Source organism: Mixophyes fleayi, chromosome 2 (genome assembly GCF_038048845.1).
Source record: "Mixophyes fleayi isolate aMixFle1 chromosome 2, aMixFle1.hap1, whole genome shotgun sequence".
Classification (NCBI taxonomy): domain Eukaryota; kingdom Metazoa; phylum Chordata; class Amphibia; order Anura; family Limnodynastidae; genus Mixophyes; species Mixophyes fleayi.
The window spans coordinates 195,140,383-195,159,201 of record NC_134403.1 but is presented as its reverse complement, the minus strand read 5'-3'; the positions used below and the strand labels follow the sequence as shown (position 1 = coordinate 195,159,201).

The window sequence follows — 18,819 nt, the reverse complement described above, 5'->3', positions numbered from 1 at the left end:
CTAGGTCAACAGCTAGCGGGATCTGAGACAGGCTGATATTTTGAGTTTAATGTACGAGATATTACTGGTCTAATTTCTGCCCCGTGCCTAGGGAAATCAAATAGAACTTTCAAAATAGATTTTACAATGTGAAGACTGATGGAAAAAAAATGAGCCTGTAAGGTGTCATACCCTTATTTCTTCTTGCTGCTGCCTGAGCATCTCATGATCAACAGCAGGAGGTGGCAGCTGGGAAATCATGGTCTGCATTTCCTCAACCCAAGGATTTAATTCTTCATAGGTTTCCCAGAACTGACCCACAAGCACATGGGCACGTTCCAGACGTGCGGACCGCTCTGAGTTTAGGTGGCTCACATCCTCATACTGCTGCAGCAGCATTTTTGTTTTTTCCTGCAACAAATGCAGAAACACACTGCTTAAAGCACAAACAAATTGAGCTACAATTGCTATTAAACAGAAGGTTATACTGTGATATTGTACTTACTTGCAAAGTAGCTTTCTGTTCATCCCCACATGTACCTAGAATCTCTTCATGTGTTCCGATCAGCTCATCAATAGAATCTTTGTGGCGAATTATATCTACAGAGAATGCCTGCACAATAACAATACTTGATTAATTATGTGCAGCATCTAAATGTGACATGTAAGAAAGTATGGCTATGGATTATCATGTGTAGAGAAAAACAAAAAAACTAGTCCCCTCAAACCACATTTTACTTGCAACCACATGCTTATTGATTAAAAAATACTTTTAGGATACACAAGCATTAATCAGTTCTACTACATTTCAAATATATTTTAAGTATTTAAATTCTTAAAACTTCTTTAAACTTGCAGATTGGAATTTTAAAATGAGATTTGAAAACTCATCTCTCTAATGTATAGTGCAGATAACTGTATATTCTTGCATATATGGTTCACGTGCACAGCAACGGATCAGCAGTAAGAGTACCTTTTGCACCTGGAGCTGGGCTGTGGTCTGATCTTGCTCCAAACAGATTGGCCCCAGTGCCAAAAGTTTTCTCCTGGTCTCCGTCACCCAGGCTAACTCTGCATCAGCAGCTTGCTCGTACTGGCAGGAAAGGGGCAAAGACGAAGTAGGACAATGAAGCACGTACGTTGCAGACACATTGAACAGAGAGCAGTAGCATGATTAAACAGTGGCAGCCGCACCAATCAAGGTTTCCATATGTTATTTAAAGGGGTCCTTTACTTTCAGATGACTCCTTGAATTTATATAATTGCAGATCTTCCTGCTACTTTTACTAAAAAGATGCAGTAGGCAAGAACTAGAAAATATATTAAAGCTATCTGAAGATGAAAAAAAATCCTTTAATGTGCCACCTACACACAGTGGAGTTGGCCACTTTATTGGCTGAACCAATATTATCAATTTTCTAGGAACTAATGGCTCATGCCTTCAAAATGGCAGCATCCATGGTAGGCAGACAACTGTTAGACTTTAAGCATGCGCAAGCTACACGTCACAGAATATAGCCCTGAAAACACAAGGAAAGCTGTGGCCAAACATGACCACAGACCAGTGCTCCTCAGACACCCAATGCTTAGGGAATCTTGAGCACTCAAGAAACATACAATGAAAATGCAACAAAGATATAAACAAACAGATCTTGAACATGTAAAGTCACACACACACAAACTGCAAAACAAAAAGCAATTAAACAGGAAGCAGAAAATTACAAAGCCATGTATAACTGCTAAGGCTGAGCTGGATTTAATTGACCAGAAGCTCCAGACACTTTATTCTTTGATAGTTATCAGTTAACACTAAGTCACTGGTGTTCGATAGCAAAGTTTTATCCAAAGGATCCCTTTGTAAGAAAGTTTAAATACCACATAAATGTTATGGTGATGCACATGTCCAAGTTATACAATTTAATGAAGAGGAGACTGTCAGAAGCTATGTAGTTACAGAAAAGGATCATTTTCATATGTTATGAAGTCTATTTTATGAAATGTGCTCCAAACAAAAGAAAAAAACTCGACGTCCCAAGCACTCCGGTTAATAGATCCCATAGCTCTACATTGTTATAATGAAGAGTCCAAAGTTATACAGATGCTAACTGCACTGGTACCAGAATACCATCTAAATCAGGCTATGGAGAATACAAACATAGATTTCAAATGACTAAGTAACCTATGTTTGCATACCCAGTGAAATGAACAAGCACAGTGCTGTAGAACTTGTGAAAGAAATTTAAAAAGGGTGGTAAATGAGTTTTCAGGGCACATAATTGCTACCAACACCTGAGACACCAAGTTCCCTACTCCCTTTTAAAGTATCTCCTGCAAACTGCAAAGTCAAATGCGGCTGTTATTAGCACTGGGGAGAACCCTTTATCTTTCTATAAGAGATATACTAGACAGAGGGAATTTAAGGACACAAAAAAGGCTTGGAATTTAAATAACTATTTTCAGTAGAGGGTTATCGTATGTAAATCTCCTAATGATTGATTACCTGCTGTGATCTTTGAATGGCAGCATCTATCTGATCGACCCTGTGTCCAATGGTGGCATTGACTGACCTATACTGCTCATTGGCATCTGAGACAAGTTTGTCTAGACCCTCTCGAGCCCTCCAGGGTACAAGCTCCAGCAGGGCACTGCCCACCTCGTTTACAGTATCGAGGACAATGCGATACTCCATAGACTCCTTCTTTAATTCCTGTTTAAAAGAAAAAAAAAATATATGTCATGTATTTTGTGGGATATCAACTAGTCACACTCATTTAAAGTATAGCATTTTCATTTACTGTTGTCTCACCTTTTGTCGCTGATGGAATTGTGGAATCTGATCTCCAGAAGGAGACTGTTTGCTTGTTTGAGCCAGTTCATCCTCTACCATTCCCAGCCAACTAGTCAGCTCCTCGTGAGTGGTCTGGAACTTGCTGGCCAGCTGCAGGGCCTGCTCCAATGTTCGGAGAGCTTTTCCACTGGATGCTGTAATCTCAGAATAACGTGTCTTGATGCCATCCAACTTCTCCTGGATCAGCAGTACTTCCTCTCCTACAGTTTCAATGAAAGCAATATAAATTACAGAAGCAAAAACACCCAAACATCATTGTACAGCTTTATTGTCAGATTATGCAATGAACTTATGTATATAAAATAGCAAACTCTGACTGATAATGTACATTACCCGTTGTCTGCTTTAGCAGAGCCTGTCCGTTTTTAACAGCCTGATCCACATGTCTCTTTCTATTGATTATTTCCTCACTGAGGGTCTGGGTGAAATAGAAAAGAACATCAGTACTACAAAGACCACAGGTTTACGCTTAGCTGACATAGCCACATTTCTTATGACAGCCAGCAAAGTGTCTGAATCTGGTGTTATTTCAATATAAATGTTTGAAAATGTTTAATCCTGCAATTTGACAATATTTACTTGTTATTATTACCTGGCAACAGTTTATAACTGCAAAATAATACCACACTATTCTGTAAACCTCTAATACTTTACAGATGGGGCGTGTTATTACTTCCTCAATACAAAAAAAAACAAACAATGATGAGAACTGACAATCTATTCATTTAAAGCAATGCAGCAGTTCTAATGATTTTACTACAGTTGTTTCTTATATTAAGATGTGTGCTTACATTTGCATCAAAATTTTCAACACATTAGCTGCTATTTTGGTGTGCAATACGGATGGTTTGACAAAGCCCATGAGTCCTTGCACTTACCGTACTCCCAGAGCAGATGCTTCATTTAAAAAAAAAATAAAAATAAAATAATAATAATAATAAAAATGAGTGATCTTCAGCTAGGATCAGTGGACTCAGAAAATGCAAGGTCATGCAGGTAATGGCTGGGAAAGGAAACCTATGGCACTGTGTGAGGGCAGGGGCAAGCAGAAGGCGCTGTGTAGAGACGAACACGCTGCGTGAAGGTAGTGGAAAGCAGTTGAATGGCAACTGCTCATCACTACCTCCAATGGAATGTAGTGTGTGTGTGTGTGTGTGTGTATAATGGCAAGTAGGTAATGCTATGCTAAGTTAATGTTTAGTAATTGGCACAGTGTGAAGGTTGTGGTGAGTAGCAAATGAGCAGTTGGCATTGTGTGAAGTAGTGATGCTTCTTCTAAAGTGCTTACAAAATATTTGGTTCACAAAATTTCCCAAGTTTCCCTAGCAAAATTTGGCCTTAAGTATTCCTTGTCCCAGTTCAACCACACAGCGGAATGAATGGACCATCGTCATTCTACTTCTATTCATAGACTAGAAATTGCACAAAATGTGAATGATGCAGCAAACACTAAGATTCCATCATCAAAACTTTGCACCTCTGCAAAATGGTTGGTTCCCCTATGAAACCCCTCGTGTACAAAATTATGCACTGATTTCGCTCATCTCTAACATGAAGGTGAGCATAGTGTAAAATTACTGGCGAGGAGCTAGCACTGTGTGAGCAGCTGGCATTGTGAAACAGTAGTGGATTAAAAGGAGAAAAGATGAATATAGATAAAAATAATAGGTTAAGAAAATAAAAGTAGTCTATAAAAGTTAAAAGGGAAAATAATATAAAGTTTTACTGATACAGAGTGCAGATAAAAACATGTGGTATTGTTCTCCACACATTTGGAAACCGCTGTAAAGTATGTTTCTTGAACAGAGTCAATAGTTACTTAATAATAGAGGCATAGACGTTTTCAGAGAACTAATTAAGAAATAAAGAGGGCAGATTAAGCTGCACACAAGCAGAGTAGAACTAAAGAGTCACTACCAAATATTTTGGGGAAGCATTTTCAATAAGTTGAAATAAAGAAAATTGAAAATCAAATGTTAAATTTCAAAATGTAGTTGCAGTTTTCACGAGAAAGCGGATCAAGGTTGGGTATGGTGCAGCAACTGTTACACAATGTCTAATATATTGTAAATAATTTCAACCCATTTACGCCACTGGAAAAAGCATGCAATGCCCTATATAATTGACAGCACCACAGCTATATGGTTCTTAAAACCAATGCTTATCTGAGAGTAAATGGTCGACACTTAAGAAAACCAGTGCACAGACAAATGTACAAAAAAACCCTAAAAACTGCAAATGCTCACTTTAAATTTCTAAACAGTACTGGAAAATTATAGTTCGAGTTTGATTGGCTCCTATGGCTTGCAGCACTTTTTTTCACATTTAAATTGTGCACCAGTTTAATGATTGGCAAGGGGGTGAGAAAGCTTGACTGTCAAAAATACCACAACTTGCCTAAATAAATATAGACTTTTCTATATAAAAATGAAGGTCAGAAAAAGTAAGCCTATGTATCAGTCTACACAGCCTTATGTTAAATGCTGAAACTGAATTTCTCTGTAAATTTTCTATCATCCGTTATTGTTTGCTAATGACTAATGCATTAGTAAAAGCTTACTGAGCACTGGTTTACTAGTTGAACATGTGATTATCAGACTGGTTAATAGCACTTGCTGATTACTGCTTAGCTAGTGACAATTGGGCTCTCTGGCTTTGATAACTAACTGCTGGTACTGTTTGATTATTGTACAGTCAAATCAACAATTTGACAAGAGCAAAGCAGCCTAAAACAAGGATGTAATCACATTGTTGCATGAAATCTCGGGTGACATGGCTCTGCTCCCAGACCAGCTAAAACCTTTAGTAGCCATGGAAAAGGGCAGTTTACGCTCAGTACAATTGTGATCACCACAATTTTTTTAAAGTGTAGATAAATGAACCAACTTATGCAACTAATAGAATGAATATTTAAGAATGTGCAATGATTAAAATAATGAATAAATTATATACAAATCATAAGAAACAAAATAAATGAGAAGAAAATAATAAAAAAATGCATATAAATATGGGTACCATTTGGGTTGTGTGCTGCTTCTGCAGGACATCCAGCTTGTAATCCTTCACAGAGACAGAGTTTAGTTTATCCTCTACTTCCGCCAGCCAGTTCAGGACTTCCACTTCGTCCTCCCCAAACAACCTGGCATTGCTCAGAGCTTGCCCCAGCAAGGCACCTTTTCTGCTGCACAGATCCTGCACCTCACTGTACCGAGTATGCAGGAAATCTAGTCTCTGTGCCAGCCTATCACGCTCGGCACTACAGCAAAGGGCAGAAAGACAGTCCACTAGCCTGCTCGCTTGATGCACAGCAGTCTCATGGACTGTTACATCATCCTCTAGATTCTGGAAATAACCCAGAAGAAACACACCAAAAGGAAGAAAATAAAAACAAAAGTGAACAAAATTACTAAAATGAACCAAAGAATGTAATAACAGAAATAAACAAATTATATAATGTGGAAAATTGTAAATGCAAAAGAAAAAGCGTAAAACAAATAGTGCTACACATGTAATGTAACCAGACGATATAACTGCATCATGTAGACACCATTTATGACTAAAATCCTATTGCTTGCTCAATTGCTGACCTCCCCCTCTTGTCATACCTTATGGCGCAAGATTTGCTGCTGGATCTTTCCTGTCTGAGTGCCGATTGGCTCAGAATTGGCCAATTTCTTTTCTGTGGCTGATAGCCAATCAAATATGGGGTCAGTCGTCTCATGGAACTGTTTGGCTAATACCAATATGTCATCAAGCTGTTTCTGCCTGTACACAGGAGACCACAAAATTGTCATTTCATGTAAGAAGATGGCAGCTATTTACCATCTCATATCCATACTTAACTAAAAGCTTCAGGATCATGTTAAAACTAACATTTTATATAAAAAGAAGAGTGATATTGTACTTGCACCATTAAAATTATATTTAAAATGAAGTAATACTGGTTTAAAGATAACAAATATTCACAATTCAGTTTCTGCCATAAGAACTACACATACAAGATTATTTAAAACCCAACATTTTATTTACTGAAGTACTTTGCAAATACAGCAAACCACAGTAAAGCCAGATGAGTTTGTATTCTATTGCAATATTGCCCAGGTGGGTAATCTACTATGTGTATGAGCAGGTCAAATTAGTTAGAATGGAACTCCAAGCTCCTGATGTGCTTAACCCAGGAGTAACACAACTGCCAGAATACCCTGGCTATGAGAGGTTTATGATAGCTGAAATAGAGACTTATATATAACTTCATAGGACAAATACCTGAACATACTTTCCTGAACTAAGGAAGTACAGTGGTCAGAATGACTCTCTAAAATACAATTAAGCTGATAAGAATTTGAGGACAAGACACACAGATCCTCATCTCTAATGCTATTTGAAAATCTTTATATTAGGAAACATAAAAGTTTCATGCAGATACAAATGCAATGGATATACTGCAAGATTATAAATTAAGCCATAATTATAGTTAGAGAATATCAATGTAGCATTTGTAGTCTTGCAGACATTTGATAATTTATTAAATACAATTTTGATCAATTGGGAAATGGAAATTTCTTACAGCCCCTTTTCCAATACCTTTTAAAAAGGGGTTGACCAGCTTACGCAATTCTGTGTTTGTCCCTAAACTATCCCTTCCTGACTAATAGATACTGACTACCAAATTGTTAGACAATTTGTACTTCCCAGGAAGAGAAACCTTTAGAGTTTATAAGTTGGGTGGGACATGGTGGAGCCATAGGAATATACTTGAAATTTCTTGAATGCTCACTCCAAAATGCATATCATCTTTAAAATAAGTAATTGCATTAGAAAAATTAGACTTTCCTTAGACATAAAAGTTCAATCCCCAAGTTATTCCCCGGTGCGTTCAAAAGTGCTCAAGTAACAAAAAAAAAAAAAACAAAAAAAAAAAAAAAAATTTTTTTTTTTTTTTTTTTTACTATATTCTTCTATATACCTTCCGCTTGTTATACCCAGAAGTTGACACTGCAGCAGCACGAATGTAACCAGCATATAACACATAAACAGGATATATATCTAAAGATGATTACTTTGCTAATGACTTATGTTCGTATGTTTTGCTAAACTTTTACAGAGTGTAAGTTGAACCCTATTTGTGCAATATTTTCCCTTGAATTGAGTAATGCGTCCTCGACAATCTTAACATGATGTGATGCGACAATGCAAAAAGATTCTGAGCACACCTTGACTGCGCCTTCTGCAGCAAAGAGGACCAACTCTCCTTAAGGGTCTCCAACTGGCGGCTGATTTTCTCTCCGTCTGCAGGCTCAGCTCCCGCTGCGATTCTTGCCCCTTCTGCCAGAATCATGTCCACAGTAGCTCTACGATCATCCAGGAGAAGCTGCAGGAGCTAGGGATGGCAGTGCGTAAGGAGATCTTATTGTACTAATTAATTATAGACAAGGTGTCCCGATTTAAATCAACTTGATTTTAATAATGATTTAAATCACATGTTTTTTTTTATTTTAAATCAATGATTTAAATCACCATTAAAAAAATACAGGGTTTTAACAAGCTTTTAATAATAATTGGCATAGTGTGCAATATGGACCATAGTCCTTTGACCTTTGATTAGCTGCTCTACTAATAAAAAGGTCTGTATCTATAACTATTGCTTGCTGACCTAATTTAATTATGATTCATGTGATACAAAGAGGTACAGGCAACAGACAAGAAACAGATAATTCCAGAATCCAGAGAGAATGACCAACACTACACCACACCAGTGTTTCAAGTTCAAAGAGAAAGGACAGTTGAAAGAAGTAACTTAAGCAACCCTGTTTAATGACCTATTGTTTGACCACGATTTGTGTCAACAGTGGCACCAATAGACTGGTGGGAAATGCACATTACTTCAGAAACTGTAGCTGGTAATGAAAATATCACGGTAGCAGCAGAGCAATTGCTAACAGCAACAGCATCATCAGCTTCAGTAGAAACAATATTTTCCACATTTGGTTTGGTGCAGTCAAAACTGAGAAACCGTTCGGGTACTGACAAAGCTGCAAAACCTGTTTCTTTTTAAGGCATTCAATAAACTTAATGTGTAGGCTCATTCAGATTTACAAATCAGGCAAGGCAATTGCCAACTATTGTAACTTTTATCATTATTGCTGTTTCTTTCCTTTTGCAGTTTGTGTTGTATTTTGTGTAGCGTACTTTGCTGTGCCATGCCATGATTGGTGATATGCTCAAGTCATTTAAATTAAATATATTAAAGATACAGCATTTTAAAAGAACTTTGCATTATTGTTTTTACTTGGTTTATTTATTTACTTGATCATTTTTTAAAAAAATCCCCAAAAATCTGATTTAAATCAAAATAATCAGATGTTTTGATAATTTAAAAAAAATAATAATAATAAAAAAAAAAATCATGATTTTTTTTCACACCCATTATAGACGGCCTTGTAATTATGCCTATATTTTTCTTTAAAACTATGTTACAATGTGTACGTCTAGCTGCCAAATAAAGCTTGTTGTAAAAGAGTGTTTGTAAAAAATGGCTTCAAGAGAAAATTTAAGATAGTAAGTACTAAAGAACAAATATTTATGAACTAGTAGTCAGTTACCACACAGGATGCACACATTACAACTGTCACAATATACACGAGGGGTACTTGCTAACGCTCACGCAGCTCGAGTAAAAGGTGCGGACACTAACGCGCCCCCTGCAACGTGGTATGGATTTTGCGGCAGGAGACGCGCAAGTAACATGCTAGCTATGGAGGTACACAGGCAGGAATCCAGGAGAGTAGTCAGACAAGCCGGGTCGGTAACTTCCAAAGGTAATCAATGCACAAGGAGAATCCAAATTGAGAGGTCAGACAAGCCGGGTCAGCAGGGAACACAGGAGAGCAGGAGTAGTCAGGACTAACCAAGAAACAACAAGGATGCTGGAGCAGGATTGACCTAATACTCTGGCACCAGCATGGTGCAGGAAGCCAATAGGGATGCCGACAGACACAGTGTTGCCAGTAACAGGCGGCCATCTCGAAGGAGCGGAGAGACGGCGCCTGACAACAACTTATTCACATGGATATACGGTATATTAGGCACAACTTAACCCCTTGTGACCTGCCACAGTACATCTATGTCAGGCCGGAGGCTGAATTACTATGGTAGTTTTACATTTCCTGTTAATGGCAGTTGTGTGCTACCTTGAAACTGGGCTGTCACTGACAGTCGAAGGGTTCATGAATCTGACTTCTGACCCTTTGTTTGCCAGTATTCACTTTGAGTGCAGTCTAATAAATATAAAAGTGCAAAGCACTCACGCATTATGTAGTGGAGAATGTCAGGTATACTTGCAATGTCACCAAGAATATCCTGTGTTGTGGGGGCCCCAATAACAGTGTAGAGGGAGATACAGATTGACTTTCTTCTGCCATTTAAACTATTAGATTATTAACACCACATCTAATACCATTAGTATATAAGGGAGATATGTCAGTTAAAGAAGAAACACACTGCTTTCAATCCTCGCAAGCATTAAGTCACATTATGCATTTTATGTGACACATACACATTCTTCACAAGTGTAATACACTGGTTACCCCAAAACTCCAGAGACTGACACCAGCTCCTACAGTTTGTATTAGTATGATACAAATTGGTATACTGCATCCATGTGTGAACGTAACCATATCATCATAAAAAAAGAAAAACTATTAAAACTAATATGTCCATTCCTGAATATTTCAGACCTTGTATAAAGTACTCTTGTACAATCAAGAGAATTAGCCAATTTTTGATGTAAAAATTACACCAATCTGCATTAATTGTATGAAAGTAACAATGGGACAAAACATGGAAAAGTACCTTTTCCCATTGGTTGAAATGTGAGCTAAAAGGGTATACTCAGCCTTGTACCTTTTGCTCCTGGATTTGAGCCTTCACCACTTTGTACTCTGCGGATGGAGGTTTTTGGTTGGCAATCAGGTCTTCTGTATCCGTAAGCCAGCTGAGCAGCGGTTCTAAAGCATCCTGGAATTTCCCACAATGCAGTAGGGCTTCCTGTAGCTGTGTCACCCGTTCTGCCACCTATGTAGCAAATATTATCTTATTACTCTTTGTAAGCAATCTTAGGTGACAAGGCATTGTGGGGAGGGGGGGGGGGGGGGGGCTTGGCATAATTCAAACATGAATGTGATTTAACAGCCGGCTTAGAGAAACAGTTCCAAGCTGTACTAGTCAGATGGTCTCATCACTAACACCCACACACTGTCTATCTCACTGGAAATGAAATATAAATCCTCCCACCACATCTCTGTGCAATATAAGGTGTCAATTCTACTTCTCTTAAGATAAGCTGTCAAAATTCAGAAATACCACATGCGGCTTGCACATTTTCATCTTACTCCTGCTCATATACCCCGCTACATAAACACACAATACATATTTACCTTTTTGTTTAGCGTGTTCCATTTGGTGTTCATATCCTCGGTGTCATGTTCTAGACCATGCACATCACAATTTTTGTCCGCACTCTGTATCAGTCCCTGACCAAGACCATTTACTTGCTGCAACTTCACCTGTAAAGAGTCTATCTGCTCTTTTTGAAAAACCTGCAGGTAAAGACAAAAGAACATTAAACATGACAAGAACAAAAAAATAATACATTGCAACTGTTGGCAGAACTCCTAAAATGATTAAAAATTGTCCTCTTTTGTAAACATTTTATGTCAATTTTAGCCAACTAGATAACATTTCCTATAAAGCTCTGTACATAAATTACTATAACTTATTGCATCTCTCACTATATCAGTTTTTCGGCAGTGATATAAACCTGTTGAATAACCACTCTAATCCATCAAGCAATGATCTGCTCTGTTGCTGGACAACCTCTTCTCTGCAAGTCATAAAGGACTACAGGATTATTTATCCTAGGCAAGGAGGATGTCCTATCAAAATAAATTTTCAGTTATCTAACCATGTCTATCAATAGAACAGACTCATCCACTTCCAAGGATCCACTTTTCTAAAAGATGGGCTAAAACAATGTCCTGATTCAAAATGGTCTAGTATGCAGGATAACCATGTCATCACGCAAGCACCCAATTCAGAAATACTCCTCTCTGAGGAGATGGTCAGAAGAATACTGTCTTCTATGTAAGGAACTTAAGGTCAACAGTGTCTATCAATTTGAATAGTGAGAGTGCAAGGCCAATAGGACCAAGCTAAGATCCCAAGGTGCCAACACATACAGCAGCTGAACAGACAACTCCCTGAAGAAATGTCTTTATATCTGGAGTCCAGTTCTCTGCTCATCTGGAACTGGGACAATCACCCCATACCACATAGAATTAATGACTTCCATAAGCAAATCTCTTTGACTTTTTGTTATTTGAGAGACTGGTAGAAAAGAACCAGCTGGCTGGAAGCTCCCACCACAGGTATTGCTGTGTGGGAAGGAAAGGACGATGCCTGTTTTCCATTCTAGTATTCCCCTCCAGAAGGATGAAGGATATAGCCCTAGAGAAAGACACTGTGTACCAGGAGAACAAAATGGATGAGATCTAGGACTCTTGGTTTGGGAATGTTCACAGTAAGAAAGGAACTCTTACTATCTAATCCAGGGCCAAACTAAACCCCTCCTTCAAAAGGCAAAATCATCAGAGTCCTTTTGGCTTTCCAAGATCCAGCCAAAAATTCAATCTAACAATGACTGGTTAAAGCAGAATTTCTTGATTACATCTGTCTTGCATCCAGAGTGGCCTCACCCATATACTCTGAAGCTGAAGCTTCATTAACATGGTCAATTAAGGTCAACAACTCAGATGTGGGCTTTCCCAATTGTAAGCCTTCAGTAACCAAGTCCTCGATTCTCTTCTGTGGAAGACTCCTTCTCAAACCTTACACAGTCTTTGCCCTCCTCATGTGAGTAACAATCAGATTCAGAAATCTCATAGGACTGAATCTGGAATGGTTTATGGCGTTTTGCTGTTTCAGGGCTGAAGTCGATTCTGTCATTTTGGCTGTGTCTCCCCACTATGTTTGCGGGTCACGGTTGCAATCAGGTGACAAATGAGAGACAAGGGAGGGACAGCTATAGTGAACATATACCATGAGGAAGGTTTACTTCGAGGAACTTGCAATGTACCTATGAAAAAGACTGATAGAAAACAAACGGCAGCAGAAATTACAGTGACAGAAAATCACTTAAACTCAACTGAGCACACAGTCCGACAGAAAGAAAGTGTGACAACAAAAGAATATATACAACACTATTATAAGCTATAGAGAGTAGTGAAGATACTGAGAATACAAGACCAATCTTCCAACAGGAATAGCAAAAGTCCTAAGAGCCCTCCTGAAAGCAGAGGAGCCTCTGCTGCACCTGAAAGAGCTGCCCGACAGATTCTAGCAGGCTTTGCTCACTAAGATAAAGCCCGCTAAGGAGGAGGTGCCACAAACTGGGGCGATGTTCCTCCCCTCAGACCCTGACCAGAGAGGGTCACTCTGTCCCTAGAGAGGACTTCCTTTGTTTTGAGGAGTCACCACCTGATCTGAACTGGATATTAGGGAGCCACGGGGTGCTACTGATGTGCGTCCTCTTTCATTACCTTCAGAGAGAGGGCTTAGAGGCTGGTTTGCCTCACCATGTGTCTGTATCAGGCTTGCAAATCCACATCCACCATCTTCAAACCCATTGAGGCAGCACGGTGGCTTAGTGGCTAGCACTTCTGCCTCACAGCACTGGGGTCATGAGTTTGATTCCCGAGCATGGCCTTATCTGTGTGGAGTTTGTATGTTCTCCTTGTGTTTGCATGTGTTTCCTCCCACATTCCAAAAACATACTAGTAAATAAATTGGCTCCTATTAAATTGACCCTAGTCTCTCTGTCTGTCTGTGTGTGTGTGTGTGTGTGTGTGTGTGTGTGTGTGTGTGTTAGGACTGTAAGCTCCAATGGGGCAGGGACTGATGCGAGCGAGTTCTCTGTACAGCGCTGCAGAAATAGCAGTGCTATAAAAAAGCTGCTGCTGATGATGATGATGCCTCCAGATGTAAGCACAAACAGAAACTAAGACAACAAGCAGCTTCTAAAGAAATTGCACATGGAAGGTGACGGACATCTTGGGACAGAAAAAAAGCATAACTTCCCTCCACCCAAAAAAATAATGCTAAAGGTTTTAATGAAGGCTGGAATTCACTTAAATACACTACATGGCCAAAAGTATGTGGACAACCTTTCTAATTAGTGATTGGCCATTTCTGCCACACCCATTGAAAATCTCCATATTCAAACATTAGCAGAAGAATGGGTCACACTGAAGGACTCAGTGACTTTCAATGTGGCACTGCCATAACATGTCACTTTACAAAAAGTTCATCAAATTTCTGCCCTATTAGAGCTGCCCCGGACAACTATAAGTGCTGTTTTTGTGAAGTGGAAACACAGAGGAGAAACAGCAGCTCAGCCACGAAGCAGCAGACCACACAAGCTCACACAACAGAGCCCACAGAGTACTGAAATGCGCAAAAACTGTCAATCCTTGGCTGCAACAATCATTACAGAGTTCCAAACTGCCTCTGGAAGCACCGGAAGGACAAGGACTTTGAGTCCAGAGCTTCATAGATTGAGTTTCCATGGCCGGGCAGCTGACACAAGCCTCAGATCACCAGGAGCATGTAAAGCACAGTGCCATTGAACTTTGGAGTGGTTAAAACGCATTCGCTGGAATGCCGATTCACACTTCACCATTGAAATGTCTGACAGATGGATTTCGGTTTGCGGGTGCCAAAACACTTCCTACAAGAATGCGTACTGCCAACTAGTTTAATGTAAAGTTTGGTGGAGGAGGAATAATGATCTGGGGATGTTTTTCATGGTTTAGCCTGGGCCGACTGCGTGACGTGATTTATATCGCTCAACATCAGTGCCTAACCTTACTAATGCTCTTGTGGTTGAATGGATGTAAAACCCTGAAGAGTAGTTGCAAAATCTAGCGCAAAACCTTTCCAGAAGAGTGGAGGCTGCTGTAGGAGCAAAGAGGGGACCTACTCCAGATTAATGTCCATGGTTTTGGAATAAGATGTTCAACAATCACATATGCCTGCGACAGCAGGGTGTCCACATACTTTTGACCATGTAGTGTATATTAACATGCATACACTGAAACTGAGACATCATATATAAATGCTGCAACTGTACTGCTTTTGAAGACTATTTTCTCAAAATCAAAAATTATTTTAATCTAACTATTTCATGGCATGAGCTAAGCAGCAATCTTAATCTTTCACTAAAGGAAGGATGACATAATTTCAGCAAATTGTTTTGAGTCATAGAAAGAGGGTCAGGTCACAGACGGCAGCCAAGCTGACATGAACAGGAAACACGTTTCCAAATAGAAACTATGACTACCAAGTCAAAACATGTTTATGGTCCAGGACAGGGATATTGAACATGTTTTGGACTTTTTCATCATTAGAGTAACTTTTCAGGTCTGTATTCTAAGGGTTACTATTAAATCTATGGAGTCAGAGATTATACCATAGAAGAAATGGAGTAATCATTATAACAATTTAATTGGCCCTCTTTATTCTTCCGACCCGGGAATTACCCCTCGATAAATCCCGGGTTGAAGACCCGGGTTTTTAGACCCGGGATTTTTCACTTGTACCCGGGTCGTTTCAGCTCAACCCAGGAAAAACCTGGGATTTTGGTGCAGTATGAATGGGGTATAAAAGACGAGTAACATTATTATGACACACGGCACTTAGCGTTATAGTGAAGGTGTCTTCATCTCTTATATGCCAATGAACGGGTATTGTGCTTTTACACTTAAATAGCAATACAGATGCTGACTTTAATAAGCTCAGGAGTGGACAAAATAATATAGAATTCAGTAGCCAGTTAATCAAATCAATGAGCCAACAGAATATTTTATTAAAGCCACAGAAGAAGAGCATCAACTGACCTGAATGAAAAGAACTTCTAAATGTTAGGCACTGTGGAAATATATAACTCACTGAAAAAATGTCTTAGTCTTTTAACAAATAAAGGCTCATATAGAGGTCTTACAGAAACACAGATATAAAATCATTCAAGGTTAAATGAAGCCACAATAAGCCTGAAAACTGATACTTCTTGTACTTCACTTGGGAAGAAATTCCCATACAATCTTTTAGTGTCTGCAGAATACTAGCATTAACTTTGAAGGTGGTATGTTCTAAAAATAGGAATTCACATGTTTAATTCAGCAGGGATTAAACTGAAATACAACAGTGATAATCTTAATTTCTTTTAACATTAAATTCAAACATACATAAAATATACACAATGGTGTGCAGAATGTTTTTTTCTTCCCAGGCTCAAACTAGCAGAACACTTGAGTACTTTAGATGGTGCAATGATTAACCCCTAAGCCAAAATAATTACCAAGTAGCCCCCCGCCTTGCGCGCCCTGGCAGCAGCACTCCTGTGAGATCGCCACGGCACACAGTTTGGGAACCACCCTATAGGCAATTCTTTAGGTCTGTTAATGCAGGAAATGAAACATGCACCCAAAAAGTGGGAGGCCAGGACAAGAGTCTGACACGCTCTGATTTTCTATACTAAAAGCTAATTAAAGTGATCTTGGGCTATGAACATAAAATGCTACTACATATCTGAAAAATTAGTTCCATGTAACTTAAAAATAGGTAACATAAGAAACAAAAGTAGACTCACATTTTGGAAAGAAAAAAATATTTGGAAAATAAATAGACATTTGAAAGTGCATTCAAACTTAAAATCTGCCAAATTTGCCAATTAAAAGTCTAAATAATATTTAATCCGCTCTGAAATGAACTCCTTGGGGTAAATTTATCAAGCTGCGTGTTTGAAAAAGTGGAGATTTTGCCAATAGCAACCAATCAGATTATAGTTGTCATTTATTTAGTACACGCTGCAAATTGAGAACTAGAATCTGATTGGTTATTATAGGCAGCATCTCCACTTTTTCAAACACGCAGCTTGATAAATTTACTCCCTTGTCTCTTTGGAAGCAATGGGTTTAAAGTCTTCAAACAAAGCAGATTAATTAAAGAAAAGTTGCAATAATCCAAAAACAAACAGATATTAATGTGTGATCCCACATATTAGTAGTCTAGTATTTGATCTAAATGTGTTTCCCTGGGAAAAAGTAGAAGTAGGGCTTAAATGACCATTTTAGGTCTAGGGAATCATAGCAAGCAGTGCAGGGATGGAAGGAGCTGGGACAACAGAGATGACTTACACTATCACCACATCAGTGTGTCCCACTTGTCACATTAAACGGTTAGGCTGCAAAGCATGAACATGTAGGGTGTGCAACTAGTGTTTAATGCATATTCATTCACAGCACTAGGGTTACAACGTAAACATGGCTCTGAGTGGGAAACCACCTAAAATAAATCTAGTGCTCCCTGACGTTACATTTAACCCAGTTATGAAGATAAACCACTGTCTGGTTTCGTAGTTCATTTATTTATTTAAAATACTTAAAATCCTGTCCGGGAAGATGTATTTAAAATGTACCGAGTACATTCATGCATGGAGCTGGTTTCACCAGGAATAAATAAAATTTCTTAGGCTGCACAAATAAGAGTTATTATGATTTTTTAGGAGACAGGTAGTGCTTTCTTTTTGTAGCATACTTGAATAAATCTATTTTACTTGTATAATATGTGGAATAAGACAGGCAAAAAACTGCAATACAGTTCCAGGTTCCTCTATGCAGCCTCCGCTTCTCTCACAGCCACAGCTGAAAACCAGGGGTTAACAAAAGTTACTACACTATGAGCAGAGAAAAGCAATGTAATAAATGGCTGATATTATTTGCAACTCATTTATGGTGACATAGACAAAGGATACTGTAGAATTTAAAATCATTTTTGGGTTTTGTTTTGAGTTGTTTTTTTTAAAAAAATAAGGAAGCCATGAAGGCACTATATTTGAAACAACTGTGAGGTAGTTATACTTTATGAAAAGAGTACCAGACACATGGAAGGGAGACTGGAACATACACAGACTATAATTTAGCTATATTCTTACCACTTATTAAATTACTTCTCAATATGAATAAGTACAGAACTTACAGTTTCTTTAGTAAAATCCATTAAAGTATAGAGACAGTTACCTCTTAACAGCTAATTTAACTATCAAAGACTTAAGAGGCATTAGCTTATATTACAGTCTCTGGATACTATATGCTAAGTGGGGAGCAAGAAGCAGGAAAACAATTGTCATTTAGCCTGCAATAAGTGTGTATCCGAACCACTCAACAAGTCCATTGTTATTATATTTAATTATTAAGATCCCTATATCTAGAAATCTCTAGCAATTTCTGCTCCTACAAATTCAGCCAGCAGCAGTTTTTTCTATACTTGATGTGCTGGAGCTCTCCGCCTACATCAAGCTATGAAAAGCATTGTGCACTAGTGATCTATAATTAACCATTGGGTGAGCAAGCGCTTTGCTAATCAGAAATTCAGTCATCTCTAAAGTTATGTAATTCAATAGGTCTCACTTTTTTGTAGGGACAATCTAACTATACAAATTGGTGTCCAAATTCCTAATACAAAATGTTTTGCTTGAATAAATAAATAATAATCATAGTCCTAAAAATATTTTCAATAATGTTTTAGGTATTTGGAAAAATATATAATGGATACATATTTTTAGGACAGCTGAATTTGGTACCTCTTTGTCTTGCACAGGTTCCTCACTTGTGCCAGAAAGCAAAATGCTGTGGTCATCCTCCATTTGTCTTGCACAGGTGGTATCCTCAGATATGTCACTGGCAGTCTGTAAAGCCACACAAGTCCCTCCTTTTTTCTTTGATACCAGACTATTGTCTGTTGTGTTTACAGACAGACAACAGCTGTCACTCACAGCTGACAATTGAACATGTGCACAGAGCCCTTCTGATGCAAGCTCAAATTCAGTGTTGTCCTTATTAGAATCAAATGGAACTTGTGATTCTATCACTGGAGAAGAC

General features: G+C 38.5%; 1 protein-coding gene across 1 annotated transcript in view; it reads right to left on the bottom strand.

Moving 5' to 3' along the window:
• Positions 1-18,819, bottom strand: part of MACF1 (microtubule actin crosslinking factor 1) — a 246,258-nt gene that overhangs the window by 56,220 nt on the left and 171,219 nt on the right. The window contains exons 59-69 of the mRNA XM_075197744.1: positions 11,263-11,424; positions 10,730-10,900; positions 8,041-8,207; positions 6,433-6,592; positions 5,843-6,169; positions 3,161-3,245; positions 2,786-3,027; positions 2,480-2,686; positions 953-1,072; positions 485-592; positions 172-390 (exon numbers count right to left, since the gene is read on the bottom strand). Of these exons, the coding sequence (XP_075053845.1) occupies positions 172-390; positions 485-592; positions 953-1,072; positions 2,480-2,686; positions 2,786-3,027; positions 3,161-3,245; positions 5,843-6,169; positions 6,433-6,592; positions 8,041-8,207; positions 10,730-10,900; positions 11,263-11,424 (1,968 nt within the window). The remainder of the gene's footprint in view (positions 1-171; positions 391-484; positions 593-952; positions 1,073-2,479; positions 2,687-2,785; positions 3,028-3,160; positions 3,246-5,842; positions 6,170-6,432; positions 6,593-8,040; positions 8,208-10,729; positions 10,901-11,262; positions 11,425-18,819) is intronic.